Consider the following 15,549-nt stretch of genomic DNA (forward strand, 5'->3'; position numbering starts at 1 on the left):
TTTATGTAATTTCATATTTTAGGTATCTCATTAGTGGACCATAGTTGAGAAATTAGACCGGAGTGACCGAAGTATAACTGTGTTTATACTTTATAGATGTACCTGACAAGTACAATCATATATCTGACCAGCAAAAGGGTGGGGGGGGGGGGGGGGGGGGGGGGGGGGTTGAAGTATAAGTCATTTCCTTATCACACACTCGTGCTTAAATGTAAAGTATCAATCAAGTATAATTACTACCTTTTACCAAAAAAAAAAGTATAATTACTACCCACCCAAAATGTTACTAACCAATATGCATGCGTATGTCAACCAAATCAATATGGTCCACAAAAGTTGAAGCGTTGGACCGCATGATCTTGTCAAGTTCAAAATTGCTTACAAAGTCCTGTTTTTTTTTTCAACCTAAAATACATTTCCCAAAGAGTGACACTTAAACTATTAGTTTCCTTTGTAAGTATATAAATAACGAAACCCTATGAAAAATTACATCGTGTTCATATTATTAATAAAAAACCGCAACTCAAAATTACCTATTCAAATTTGGGAAATTTGCCAAATTACTCAAAACTTGATTTGAAATGCTAACCTATACTCAAATTTGAATCGAATCCAAAACTAATTTAAAAGCTTTGTGAAAATATATCCAGCCTTTTGTAACCAAACAAAAAACCAAAACTCATTTTTACGAATATAGCTCTGGTAAGTAATCTGAATCTTAGGAAATACTGGAAGTCGAAGTCGTCTGGTGTTGTTGATCTTAAATTTTATAAATTGTTTAAAAAATATTTTGACAAGTGAAAAATTAAAACCATGTAATTATAAACAGTTTTAAGTGATGTAAATTAAGATATAATAAAATTGAATAGTTTTCAATATATATGAGTGAAAGTAGTTAATCATGATATTCTTTGGTTTATGATTTGACAGCACACGTTGTAGTATTGTATGTATTCTTAGGGGTAGATTTTGGAAAACATAAATGTTTTTTTGAAAAATTAAATTTTTACATATATGTGTTTATTTATGTGTATATGAAACACTTTTAAGTTTAATTTGATTTTATGAAGTATTTAGTTAGTTAATTTAGTTTAGAGGTTATGTTTAGGGTCTAGACGGCTAACATGTAAGTCATCTAGGAAGTATTCTATTTTAGTTTTCCGCTAAAATTTTTTTTAGCTTCCCACTAAATTTTTTTTAGTTTTCCGCTAAAAATATTTTTGTTTCCTGCTCAAAATACCGAAGTCTTTACGACGACTTACAAGTAAGTCGTCCAGGAAGTCTTCTATTAGAAGACTTACTACTTGAAAGTATTTTCTGAATCGAAAATATTTAATCTAATTGAATTTTGTGTTTCCCAATATAAGAAAAATTTACACATTCTCTCTCCTCCTTTTCAACTGGCTGCAACAAAAATATAATGTTCTCATTCTAAAACTCTCTAACCTCTTTCTAATCTCTTTGAACTTATAAACATCAAATTTTATATCAATTTATTATTTTTGTCTCATGTTTTTATCACTAATTTATCTTAGTTTTGCATGCTTTCATCACATGGTTCTTATCTTCCACTCATTTATTGGTATATCTATTAATTTTAGATATATATTTTATGTGTTCTATAAAGGTAGATCTATCTAATCGTCCACTAATTTTTTCTATTTTTAAGCCATTTGAATATTTTTGGATATGCAGGTTTTTCGGATCTGGATTTGGATATGCAGGTTTTTCAAATCAGGAAAACTTCTGGGCTAGAAAACTTCTAGACGACTTCCAGAAAGTCTTCTGACGAAGTCTTCTCTCATGTCTCCCTTTCATAACAGATCTTGGCGTTTTTGTAAGTTTTTATGTCTGATTTTTCTTCATTTGATAATCTTTTGTTGCATAAAGTTCATAACTTTTTTCCAAACTAAAACTCTTCAAACCCACTTTAATCTCTTTGATTTGAAAACACTAAACTTTATATGAATTTTTCATATTTGTCTCATGTCTTTCTCACTAATCTATTTTTTTGTTTCAGGTTTTTAATCAGATGGTTCTCATCTTCTACTTGGATATGTACTTTGTGCGTTCTATAAAAATATATATATCTAATTTTCCACTTATTTTCTCTGTTTTAAGTCATTTAAACGTTTTTTGATATGATATGCAGGTTTTTCAGATCTGGATTTGATATACATGCTTTTTAGATCTCGATCAGACTTTGGAAGATTTATGGAAAGTCTTCTCGGAAGTCTTCTAAAATATAATGCATTAGAAGACCTCCAGGAAGTCTTCTGATGGAGTCTTCTTACATATCAAGTAGAGTCTAAGCTTGTCTTTGTAAAAGAATGATCTATAATAGTTTTGTTTGTGGTATGTTTTGTGATTTACATGTGTACTCCTTTAGTTGTGATTTTTTTTTGTAAATTTAAAGAAATATTAATTAAAATATTTGGTAAATGTGTTCATTTTCTACAATATTATCTTGCCAAAATTACTTGACATAATTGAATTTATTGATACAACTTCAATAGCAAAACACAATAACACAAAAAATAATCAAATTTATTACAACTAAAGGAAAATAATTCTCAAGAAAACTTAGTCAAATTCACAAAGGATAAAACATTACATAAGTTCAAAGATAGGACACTTTCATTAGATACATAAGTAAAAAGTATATCTTATGATCTAAGAAGACACATTAAACGATGTTATTTAATATTCTTGAAGTTACTTAACACTTTTGAAAGTTAAATTGGTGGTTCACGGTGGTTGATGTATTGATGACAATGTCAATCTTGTAAATACTTGAAGATGATGAAGTTGAGATAGTAAAAGGTAATTTTCGAAAGAAAAAAACTAATGGTATTTTCGTGAATAATATAAACTTGTGGGGTGAATATGGAAAAAAAATTTCAAAAAAAACATGGTTTAGGTTTAGGTTTGACTTTCAGTTTTGAGTAAATTTTGCAAAAAAATCCTTCAAATTTTAATGAAGATATTATATCTAATATTACATACGTTTTAGAAATTTTGTAGGTCTTCCGTATACTTTGATTTTGTGGGTCGTCAAAGATTTTAAATTTAACGATTTTAGTTTTTTTTAATGGTATATTAATTTATTTCTTATTTCGTGGCAATTACTTAATTCTAGTTTCCAAAAATTCAATAACTTCGACGTATGCATACAATTATCAAATAAGAAAATTGTCTTCTTATTTTTTTTGAAAATTGTCTTTCTCTTGATACAAAAATGTATTTTGACGATTATATATTAGTAGTATCTACGTTTCAAACAAGTAATAAATTAATAATACAAAAAATATATAGTTGTGCATAATAAAAGTAAGCTCGATTAAAATAACTACTTTTAAAATTCTATCGTAAACTAGTTTCAAAAAGAAAAAAAAAAAATCTATCGTAATAGTCAAAGGTTTTGTCCATGTATATTGGAATTAAAAAGAATGGACTCCTTTTCCACGTTTCAACAATGTACCCCATGAGCACGTCATCCAAGCCCCATCATTTAAAACCCCTACGAGAACACCCGCACCGCCTAATATAATTTATCCATTTCTTTGTTCTTGTCAGAAAATCATTACCGATGGGTAACAGTTTAGGCGGCAAGAAAACGACCAAAGTCATGAAAATAGATGGCGAGACTTTGAAACTGAAAACTCCAGTGACGGCGGAGGAGGTCCTCAAAGACTTTCCCGGCCACGTTTTGTTAGAGTCCGAATCCGTCAAGCACTACGGTGCTAGAGCCAAACCACTTGATGTAACTTTTTATATACATTTCTTGGTATGTTTTAATGGATAAAAGAATACAAGAACTAAGGCTTTTGATTCTTGTGGGGTGCAGGCGAAGCAGAGGTTGGTGGCGAAGCGGCTGTATTTCGTGGTGGAACCGGTGAAGGAGTGTCCACCGAGAAGGGTAAGGTCGGGGATTCAAATGAGTGCAAAGGAGAGGCTTGAGAACCTCATGCTTGCTCGGAGATCTTCTTCGGATCTCTCCTTACTCAAACCCGCAGGAAGATGGACGACGAAGGAGGAGGAGGAGAAAGATGGAGGAGCCATGAGAGTGAAGCTGAGGATTCCCAAGGCGGAGCTGGAAAGACTCGTTAAGGAAGGAGCTACGGAGGCGGAAGCCACCCAGAAGATCGCCGCTCTCTTTATGGCCAAACAGAAGAACGACAAAGCACGTCAGAACAAGCTCCAACGTGGCGATGTAGGAGAGGAGCCCGCCATTGCCACAGCCGCCACTACAAGAGTAGTCAAGTCTTGTCTGGTGAGTTAGTTTTTTCTCGATTTGTTTGTTGCCCTTTGTGCATAGTATAAAATGGACAAAACTATACTCGTTTATTTCAAAAAGTAAATATCGAATATTATAGATTTACATTAATAAAAAAATTAATTACATTAATAATGTCTTTATATTCAAAATTTAACTTCTTTTAAATATGTAAGAAAAACTAAAAAAATATTACCTTTTTATAACAGAATATTAATGAAATCGTCACTTTTGGAGAATGGCATACAATTTTGGATTTATTAGTATTATTTGTTGATAAAAATTCACTTATTACCGGATATATCTTTTATGTGGTCAAATTTTGCATGCTGTGCTTTTACCCTCTTTTTGTTGTTGTTAAAAACTTATACACTCTTTACATATTAAAGTACAAAAGATGCATGGATTTAAATCAACTAAAACAAAACATCGGTTGACATTCCTGATAACAATAATGTTGAAATAATTGTTTTGCAGAAACGAGTGAGTTTCATGGCGGAAAGAGGAGTAAATGAGATCACCGTTGCTTGAGGCTGAACCAGTAAACACAAATATGTATATTTACAGACTGCTTCCCATAGTTTCTGCTTTTATTTGTACATAAAAAGCAGAGATAGAGAGCTAGTGAAATTAATAATTCATCCATGTTCCCACTCTGTAGCTAGACTCAAGAAGAATGTCATCTTTCTTTCTTTCTCTCTTTCACACATACGTCTGTCTCGACAATCCCATTGATCAGCGCATCTCTAAGCATTGTGACATCAACGTCTCCATCTCTAATGGACAATGGTACAACCATATATTCTTCTTGTCAACCTAGTTTTGAATCCACCAAAATACTCTCAACACTTCCTCAAGTGATCATAACTTGTTTCCCTTCAAAACTTGCGGTGGCTAAGGATGTGAAAGTTTTAAGACTTTTTTTTTGTTACTGAGTGAAAGTTTTAAAAGTTACCTCCACATCGATTTAGAGATTCTTTTTCTTAACATGTTCATCCCCAGAATTTCGCGAGAAAACACAATTTGTTGCCGTCGACAAAAACAACTCTTTATGGCATAAAATATTAGTCTGGTTGTATGTTGTGTGTGTGTGTGTAAAACTGTTAAGTAAAAAAAAAAAATTGTTCTACCTAGGCTGCAAAATGAAGAAGACACAAAACAAAGTTCAAATCATTGGAAGAAGCAGCATCTCTACTTCGTTTCATTTAAAAATTTCAATAATATCAAACAGCATTCAAATCAAACCATCTTTTCTTCCCATTGCTTCCATCATTTATATAATTTCCATTTTTAACTCAATATATTTACTAAATAAATTAACGTTTCCTCTAAGTCTATAACTAATTAACCATCAATTAGAGTCAATCCCAGTACCATATATAAATGACCCACAAGACCGAGGTTTTACATCAGGATGAGGATCATGTGGAAGTTCACACTAGTCTTTAAGCATTGTGACATCAACGTCTCCATCTCTAATGGTACAACCATATTCTTCTTGTCAACTTAGTCTTGAATCCACCAAATTAAAATACTCTCAACACTTCCTCAAGTGATCAGAACTTGTTTCCCCTCAAAACTTGCGGTGGCTAAGGATGTGAAAGTTTTGAGACTTACCTCCACATCCATTTAGAGATTCTTTTTCTTAACATGTTCATCCACAGAATTACTTGAGAAACACAATTTGTTGCCGTCGACAAAACAACTATTTATGGCATAAAATACTAGTATGGTTGTATGTTGTGTGTGTGTGTAAACTGTTAAGTAAAATACTAGTATGGTTGAAAGTGAAAGATTTCTATGAACTGAAACACGTTCCATCTGCTCATGCCTAATATCATAATTCAAGCTCTGTCTAATTCCATTTGGCCCCTCGTCTATCTTCTCTCCATAATTTCTGAAATGTAACTTAACATATATGTTGCATCGAATTTGAATGTGGCGGTTAGTGTTTTCTGAGGGATGGCTCAAATGAAATACTCTGATTTGGTGCAAAATCGATTCCACATCAAAATACATTTTGGTTTTTGGTGAGACATCAAAAGTATACCTATTATGAGCTTCTCAAATGTGATTCAAATTTAATGCAATAAGCTATCTCTTTCAAAAGTAAGCAACTCTACAGAGTGTGAGAATCAGTAGCATCCATTTTATCATCCGACCAAATGATACTACAAGATGATCTGTATTAGGTCTCCTATTACAAAAAAAAAAAAAAAAATGAGTTGACAATACCAACAAGAAGAGCTAAGTGGTCTTCTTGTCCATGTTTGTGATGAGATTCTTCATCTGAAACCTCCAGAAACAAAAGTAAGCGAAACCAAGTCCGATCAAAACATAAACCCAAATCTTATCTTCCCCACTCTCCTTCTCCGAGGACACCTCTTCTATCCCAAACCACTCCCTCTCTTCCCCATCTTTATAACTTCTCGTTATCCCTTCCATCACTCTCCCATACAACACATACACCCTATCATGCCCCGCCACCGCCACCGCCGTCGGAAACCCCTCCACGTCGAGCTCAACCTCGTCATATATCACTCCTTCGCTCCAGCTATCCTGGCTCTTGAGATACCAAAGCTTCTTCTGCGACACCACCATAACCGTCCCGTCTCTCCGTCTCCTCGCCACCCCATCAGCCGCCACCATGTCTCCGTTCAGAAGCACAATCCTCGCCGTGCCGCTCTCCTCGTCCACCTTGAACATCTTCCCCGTGTTGCTCTGCACCACCAGGAGGTACCCTTTGCTGTTGTACACGATCCCGTTCAAACCGCAATCGCGGAAACTCGCGTCCGCGTCCGGCGCCACCGGCTGCGAGTTAAACAGCGGCGATCTCGAGAAGATCGCCGCCGCGCCGTCGCTGTTGACTTTCCAGATGAAGTTTTTCGCCGAGTTGGTGACGTAAGCGTTGCCGTTGTAGTCAACCGCCACGTCATTCGCGACGTCGCGGGCGATGTCCGCGTCGTCTCCGGGGAGGGAAGGGAGAGGAGAGAGGAAGATTCGGCGGCCGCCGCTGCGGAGATCGTAGGCGGCTAGGGCGGAGCAGGGGAGGAGAGGCGGGAGGCAGTGGATCGCCGCGAGGAGGCGGCGGTTAGAGGGGTCAACGGAGATGCCGAGGATTGTAGCGTTCTCCGGCAGGTAGGGATCGGAGATTAAGGTTTGCACGACGCCGGCGTCGGAGACGGAGTGGATTGTGCGGCTGTGGAGAGATCCGACTATGAAGTGTTGGCCCGATGGATCCCAGGTTAGTCCCTCCGGGTAGAGGCCTGGTGATCGGAAGTTGATTACGTGGCGGTTTGTGGCGGAGGAAGGAGTTGGAAGTAGGAGTAGTACCGCGGCGAAGAGGATTGAGAGGACCAAAGACGATCTGGATCGTGTACAAGTCATGTTCCCTTTCATATGATTTCGATTTAGGAAATATCTGAAAAATATGCCTTAAATAAAAATTTAAACAAATCAACTAATGGGCCATATATAGTGTAAGTTATACGATCGTCTTATCAACTAATGGCTTAAGTACTTCTGAGCCCAATTCGATAGGCCGTGGGCGTTCGGATGGCCGATCTTTTCTATTCGGATCGTCCTTTTTTCGATTCCGATGTTTTCGGATATATAATTTTTAGATCCAATAGATAATTGTAAATTTTCGGTTTTTCTAGTCAGAAATTTTTAGATCGGTTTCAGTTCGAATTTTTGGATTTGGATAAAATCAGTGTTTTGAAACCCGACCCGAATCCACGGTTGAACCGGTAAACCCGGTGACCCAGAAAAAATTCGGTTTGGGTTTTATGAAAAACCCAATATTTAAAAATCCGCAAAAACCCGTGAAAACCCAGTAAAACCCGGAACCCGACACTGGTTGAACCATCGGTCGAACCAATAAATAACTTTTACTTCATTTTTTTAAGTTTTTAATTAAGTTTTTATATTATGTTTTATATTCTAAGTTTCCAATTAAGAAGTTAGGTGCTGACAAAAAAAAGTTAGGTTTTCCTTTTTCAGTTTTATATTTGTGATTATTAGATTTTGATGAAGATTTCAGTTTCTCTATGACACATGAAGAAATGAAGTGAACGATGGTAGAGTAAACCAAAATTAGTTGATGTGATTTGGTGTTAGTTTATTTCCGTTATTGACATGTTATTACAATGATCTTTTACTTTTGGTTTATTTTGTATTTGAAGTTTAATTTATTATTCAATTAGATATTTAAATATTTATAAATTTTATGTCTTGGATTTTTTTATATGTCGTAAATCTTATTTTGTTGAAAAAAATTTTAAATAATCTAAACTACTTTTTGATATTTTGTAAGTCAAATGAAAATAAGAAAAAAAAAACTAAAAGTTAAGTATTTTCTAAAAAATTTTAAACATAAAATATATACATATCCAAACTATTATTTTATGTTTTTAAAAACATTTAGAAAATATTAAATTTTATTTTCTATATTTTTATTTACATAGCTAATATATTATTATATAATAAAATTAATTTATTTATTCACCTGCGGTTCACCCACGGTCGACCCAGTTACCCAACAACCCGGTAAGTCATCCGGTTCAGTGTCCGGGTCGGGTTTAAAAACATTGGATAAAATGCTTAGGCTTAGTTTTCAGTAATAATTGTTTTTTGGATTTAACAAAACAATGAAATTTTGTTAGGTTTCTGTTTAGTTATTTTAATTTTCAGATTAGTTAGAATAACAAAATTGAGACCGAGTTGATATCCAAAAGTTTTAAATTCAATTTGATTTTACTTTTTTGGATAATTTAAAGGTTATGATAAAAATATTGGATGATTAAAATTTTGAATTAAATATTATTTTTTTTCAAATAAAACATCAGGTATTTCAAATAGTTTTAAAATATGAATACAATGTTGAGATAATTCATTTTCATTTAATTTGATTAATAAATATTATTTTCATGGTATTTGAGTTCTCTCTAAAATTAATGTTGTTAAAGATATAAATTGTTAGTTCGGTATCTATTTAGTTCTAGGTTTGATTCAGTCTATTTAGAAATTTCGGAAATTTTTTGACCAAAAAAAAAGAAAGAAATTTTGGACATTTGTGGACATCGATTCAGTTTGGTTCTTTGGTTGGGATGGGGTTTTGGGTTAAAATGCCCATTCACCAAGCGGAAGAACTTGCACAGATGCAATACACGTTGATAGACATCGAATTCAAAAATAAACGCACTTCAAGAACAGCAACAGTCCGATTGAATTACACTCAAGTTTGCTCAGAGAGACAAGTAAACAACCATTCTTTACCCTATGGCGACGGCTGCTGAGACTCCATCGGAATCCCAAGATCATTCCTCTTGAGAACAGGAAGCGCGACGAAAGATTTGGTCTTACTGATGGGTCTGCTCTTTTCAAGCCTCACAACGTCACCCACCTTGAACTCGTTCTCCGGGTCATGCGCCTGATACTTCTTCTTCATCCTCACTCGCCTCTTGTACTTCGGGTGTGGAGCCAGCCTCGTCACTTCCACTGCCACCGTCTTGTCGCTCGTTGCGCACACCACGCGTCCTTGCATCGTCTTCATGGCTCTTATCGCCGGGACTAAACCAGGCTTCCTAGTGTTCGGAAAGGAAATGGGTTTGGAGAGAGAAGAGAGTGGAGTGGAGCCATGGTTGAATGGGGAGGAGGAGACCTTCAGAGACTGCAGAGATGAGGCTAGCGACGCCATTGATTGAGGGGGACGAAGAAGATAAGGTGAGATTTATATAGTGGAAAGCAGATGTGTGATCCACTTGAATATTGGGCTGTTAATAGACTATTGGGTCTAATCATGGATCTCTATAAGCAAAATATATTTATATATTGGCCCGTTCTCAAAAGTAAGATATTCTAAATTTTTTCTTGTTTCACAAAATTAATTTTTTTATATTTTCAAGATACTTTTGTATATTTTTGAGAAATATTAATTACAAATATTTGAATTGATTAGATTTAATTGGTGAAGAATAATTGAAAATTATATAGAAAATAAATAATAAATTAAATTATAAACATTTATTATATTCTTAATAAACGTAAAATCTCTAGAAAATCTTACTTTCAGAGACAGAGGTAGTAGATTTTTTTCATCTTATTCATTAAAGTCGTTTACTCTTGACTTCAAAAACCACTTACGTATTGCATTAGCTCTCTGAGTTTAATTCAGGAGCATTTCAAAAATCAAATTTCAAGTGGCGGAAAAACGGGGTTGTGCATGTCTAGATTTTTTGGAAATGCTCTTACAAATCTAGGAGCATTTCCAGTAATAATTTGTATCTCTAGATTTTTTGAGGAGAAGATCTTTTGTGTGCTCCCTCGTGACTTAGGTTTCTTTTTCCTATCATATATGTGAAGTGTGAAGTTTTGGGTTTTAACTTTTAACGGTGTCTTCTTTCCAAAAGAGGGGAGAGGCGGTGAGTTGTTGGGTGGTGGTTGTGGAGAGGAGGTGCGACAGTGTTTGAACTGATGAATCTGGGTAAAAAAATCTTGCCATTTTGGAGGAAAGCACTGGGTCTTGAAAGGAGTTCCCGGCAGCATCGGCCAAAAATCTTGCAAATTTAAAATTTTTATATTCGGTCGAACGAGTTTCGTAAGACAGTTATACCCGATCCAGAGAGTTAAGTAGAAAAGTTATATTAATTAGAGGTTTTAGGATCTATGTTCTAATACCATGTTAGATTCGAGTTTATTATGGACTTCCAACTTAACATTAATTGCGAGAAGTAAACTGGCTCTAACTCTTTGTATATGACATAAAGTTTTCTTAAATTCCCGATGTGGGATACTATATCCCTAATACCCCTCTTCAAGACGATAATTTTTATCAGGCAAAAATCTCGTAACTGCGTTAACTAAAAAAGTTATATTAATCAGAGGTTTAGGGTTTTTAGGATCATATTCTAATACTATATTAGATTTGAGATTATTATGGATTTCTAACTTAAAACAAATTGATAATAAATGGACTGGCTCTAAATCTTTATGTATTATTTAATGTCTCTTACAATTTTCGATGTGAGATACTATATCTCTAGTAGCACCAAAACTCCTTTCTATCCTTTTTTTTTTAACTCTTTCGATGAGAGCTCAAAAATTTTACGGACCTATTACAAAAAGAATTTTGGACCCTTAAAACTAATAACGGTTCAAAGTTTTAAATAATTTGTTTTTAATTAACAAATAATTATAAATATTTTTTTACAAAAATTGTGATGAAAACAAATATACATATATATATATATATATATATATATATATATTAAAGAAGTTTAGCCCTTTATAATATATTTTAACATAAAATCACATGTATATTTTAAAAGCCGGACCCTTAACTATGTAGAAGTGGGAAGACATCAGATTGGACCCGGTGGCGGTCGTTCTAATTGTCCCCCATTTAAGACGCCCCTGCTTTAGATGAGTCTTTCCTGCATAGTCCTCTTTCGGTGTTTGGTGGCGGTGGTGCTGATGGGTCCTTGTTCCGGCTTGTCTTCGCTTTTGTTCCCCCACGGCTGTGACGGTGGCCGGGCAGCATAGGGTGTATGGAGGGTATAATGAGAGAGGGAAAAGCTTGCGAGTTGTTTGGGATAGAAGAGGTGTCGTGGGAGGAGAGTATGGAAGATAAGATTTGGGTTAATGTGTTGATCGGACTTGGTTTCGCTTACTTTTGTTTTGTTTCTGGAGGTTTCAGATGAAGAAACTCATCACAAAAAGGGACAAGAAGATCACTCATGTTTTGTTTCGAATTTTTCAACTCACTTTTTTATTTTGTTTGGTAATAGGAGACCTAATACAAATCATCCTGTATTGACATTTGGTTGGAATATGAAATGGAAGCTATTTGATTGTCACATTGTGTAGAGTAGCTTGCTTTTGAACTAAAGCATGGGAATGTAAGAAGAGGGAGCTTATCGCTGCAGTACATTTGGTTCTACCACAGGTCCAAGGGCTTGTGGTTGGAGAGTCCCTTTTATAATAGACCTACCAATTGAAGTCCAGAAAAAATGGTCCGTATGGACACATTCAATTGGAGATGGAAGAACCATTGAGCCTTTGTTGCTTCACCATGTAAAAACAACATCGTGTTTCTTCAGGAAACATAAGGACACGAAGATCTGGAGGTAGGTAAAAAAAGAGTCTTCACACAACAAGTAGTTCAACTGAAAAAGAAATACACATTCCAAGAACAACAACAGTTCAACTGAATTACAACTCAAGTTTGGACAAAGACAAATAAACAACCAATCTCTACTCTTCCCCTGGCGGCGGCGACGGCTGCTGAGACTCCATCGGAATCCCAAGATCATTCCTCTTGAGAACAGGAAGTGCGACGAAAGACTTAGTCTTACTGATGGGTCTGCTCTTTTCAAGCCTCACAACGTCACCCACCTTGAACACGTTATCAGGGTCATGCGCCTGATACTTCTTCTTCATCCTCACTCGCCTCTTGTACTTCGGGTGTGGAGCCAGCCTCGTCACTTCCACCGCCACCGTCTTGTCGTTCGTTGCGCACACGACGCGTCCTTGCATCGTCTTCATGGCTCTTATCCCCGGGACTAGACCAGGCTTCCTAGTGTTCGGAAAGGAAATGGGTTTGGAGAGAGAAGAGAGTGGAGTGGAGCCATGGGTGAATGGGGAGGAGGAGATCTTCAGAGACTGCAGAGATGAGGCTAACGACGCCATTGATTTGGGGGTGGACGATGAAGATAAGGTGAGATTTATAATAGAAAGCAGATGTTAATGGACTATTGGGCCGAATCATGGATCTATGTTACTAATATATTTATATACTGGCCCATGTCTAAGCATTTTCATATTCCAAAACGTTAAACACTATTGGACTTCTATAGTCGCATTTTTTTTGATTTATAGTATTTTTTTTTTTTTTTTTTGATGAAATTTTAAATTTATTGATCATCGCTAAAAGAATATATGAGTATATGTACAACTATGAGTAGTTCATATAACTATCTCTGAAAAAATTGAAAACTCTAATTTGCAGTGTCATGAGCTGCAAACCACCTGATCATTAAACCTTGCAGTCGCAGGCTGAGAGTGTACTTTGTAGAGGAGATGCGATTCCGAACTGTTTTATCCACCAACTTTGCAAGCTGTTCAACTGTCTTATGGCTCGTACCGTGCTTCCTCTCGTTGCGTTCACGCCAGATGAAATAAATGGTGACTTGCAGGACCAATCGGAGGAGTATGAACGTCAAACGGTCATATGGTCTGGACAGCATTGTAGACAGAGTGATGTCCCAGTCTGGATCCGGATCAGTCCCAAATAAATTCCCTACCATCTTTAGCCAAAGAGTGAAAGTATAAGGGCACGCAAAGAAAAGGTGGTCTCTAGTCTCGTCTGGTTCGCCACAGAAGAGGCAATGTTCCGGTTGACCCCATCGTCGAGTGCGATGACCAGTGGCGAGCCTATCCTTGACCGCAAGCCAAGTGATGAAAGCAAAACGAGGAACACCTTGAGGGAACCAAACAATTTTGCTCCAAATTACAGTATCCTTGTGCACCCTGATTTGATCCCAAGTTTCAGAAGAATGAAACTTAGTGCCATAATCATTAGCACCACGCTTCCATAGAACTTCATCCCTTCCATCAGTTAATGTTAGCTGAAAAGTTCGTATCTCTGTTACCAAACTTTGAATATGTCTGTCACGACATCTGCGGAACCTCCATTGACCCTCTCTTAAGACATCACAAATCCTCATATCTCTACTGATGCCCAACTTTTGTGTACCAAGTTCCCCAGCAATCTCAATAAGTCTTCCTTTAGGAAACCACAGATCAGTCCAGAACCTTGCAGTGGCGCCATCCTTCACATCCATTAGAAGGAAGTTTTTTGCCAGAGGTCGAAACTTCAGCAGTTTACGCCACGCCCATGAACCCATACCCGTGTCTTTTGCATCCCATAAGGTCTCGCCACGCAGGAGAAACAAAAATTGATAATTTTCATTTAATTATTAGGATATTACCCGCGTTTTTCTTATTTATAATTTATTTACAAAATTGACTAACAAATTTATTGTGATATATAAATTCATTTATTTGAGTATTCTTCACATTTTCTCCTCTTTGCCGACTGGAAGCAATATCATCTGGTTCTCTTTTTTCTCTTTGACATCATTTTTCCTAAACATACAAATTATGAAGCAAAGTAGACGTTGGAATAAGAATAGTTTCAGTTGTTTTAGTATGTATTTTCCGACAGCAATCAAATATATTTAAAGATCGTGTTTACGATTTGGCTTCAATTACATATCGAATCTATTAATTTAGTGTCCTATTTTTATCTACCATTTACAAATCATAATAGGACCAATTAAAAAATTAGTTAATATAACATATTTGATTATTAACATTAATAATAAAACAACTATAAATTTGAATTTATTTTTTAAATCTGTTGAGAAAGAATCTAACAAAATCTTACTCCAAATTTTAAATATTTTTTTTATAAAATAACATATTAATTAATTTCGTAATTAGTAATATAATATTGTTATAAATCAATGTTAACTAAAATTTGATTATAAAATAAAAAAGAAAAAATATATAATATTCTTTTATAAATTCTACAATTATATTCTGTATTAAAAAAATAGAAGTGCTATATGAATTAAATATGATAAAATTATATTAAATAGGTAAATTAAGAAATATTATATTTTATACAAATTGTTTCATTTAAATAAATTAGCACTCATCCTTAAAATGAGTTAAAATTCGTAAACTATATAATAGTTTTATACAAAAATAAATTTATCAAAATATGTTAAACTTTTATATCGACACATGTATATTATCTTTTTTATTTATTTTGAAACTCTCAACAAGATATTGTTTAAAATGTTTATATACAAAAATATAATAGTATATAATAACCTTTAGATCATATCTATACTATTAAAGCAGAATCTTTCTTATGAATCTGCCCCTGAATTTTCCTATTAATTACAAAACATTCCATTACCTTTTCTTCCTTTTTAAATACCAATCGCATGCCTTTTTCAACCAATTATTTTCAAGAAAAATTTAATAACTACTCCTCTTTAAATGCAAAAAAAATCGGGTATGAAGATATTAATAACTATTCCTAACAATATATTTGATCATTTAATTAAGATTTTGTCACACCAACAATATATTTGGTCATTTAATTAAGATTTTTTTTCAAAGCGCAAAGATCTTCTTCGACACATCAAAAACCATTTCAACATGCAAAACCGATCGGCCCACTTTTCAAACCTATTCAAAAT

At 34.8% G+C, this 15,549-nt stretch overlaps 5 protein-coding genes across 5 annotated transcripts; 1 reads left to right on the forward strand and 4 right to left on the reverse strand.

Moving 5' to 3' along the window:
- Positions 1-2,742: 2,742 nt before the first annotated feature.
- BNAA09G18570D (uncharacterized protein At1g66480) lies at positions 2,743-6,626 on the forward strand. Its single transcript, XM_013872884.3, has 3 exons — positions 2,743-3,763; positions 3,848-4,273; positions 4,754-6,626. Exons 1-3 carry the CDS (start codon positions 3,590-3,592, stop codon positions 4,805-4,807), a joined length of 654 nt encoding a protein of 217 aa, XP_013728338.1. The 5' UTR covers positions 2,743-3,589; the 3' UTR covers positions 4,808-6,626.
- On the reverse strand, positions 6,335-7,704 carry BNAA09G18580D. Its single transcript, XM_013872913.3, has one exon. It carries the CDS (start codon positions 7,673-7,675, stop codon positions 6,524-6,526), a length of 1,152 nt encoding a protein of 383 aa, XP_013728367.1. The 5' UTR covers positions 7,676-7,704; the 3' UTR covers positions 6,335-6,523.
- A 1,737-nt stretch (positions 7,705-9,441) lies between these two features.
- On the reverse strand, positions 9,442-10,222 carry LOC106432065 (30S ribosomal protein S17, chloroplastic). Its single transcript, XM_013872912.3, has one exon. It carries the CDS (start codon positions 9,972-9,974, stop codon positions 9,555-9,557), a length of 420 nt encoding a protein of 139 aa, XP_013728366.1. The 5' UTR covers positions 9,975-10,222; the 3' UTR covers positions 9,442-9,554.
- Positions 10,223-12,403: 2,181 nt separating this feature from the next.
- On the reverse strand, positions 12,404-13,031 carry LOC106432060 (30S ribosomal protein S17, chloroplastic-like). Its single transcript, XM_013872906.3, has one exon. It carries the CDS (start codon positions 12,962-12,964, stop codon positions 12,530-12,532), a length of 435 nt encoding a protein of 144 aa, XP_013728360.1. The 5' UTR covers positions 12,965-13,031; the 3' UTR covers positions 12,404-12,529.
- Positions 13,032-13,272: 241 nt separating this feature from the next.
- LOC106432016 lies at positions 13,273-14,181 on the reverse strand. The gene has a single exon (XM_013872855.1). It carries the CDS (start codon positions 14,179-14,181, stop codon positions 13,273-13,275), a length of 909 nt encoding a protein of 302 aa, XP_013728309.1.
- Between the last annotated feature and the right edge of the window lie 1,368 nt (positions 14,182-15,549).

Source organism: Brassica napus, chromosome A9 (assembly GCF_020379485.1).
Source record: "Brassica napus cultivar Da-Ae chromosome A9, Da-Ae, whole genome shotgun sequence".
NCBI classification, from domain to species: domain Eukaryota; kingdom Viridiplantae; phylum Streptophyta; class Magnoliopsida; order Brassicales; family Brassicaceae; genus Brassica; species Brassica napus.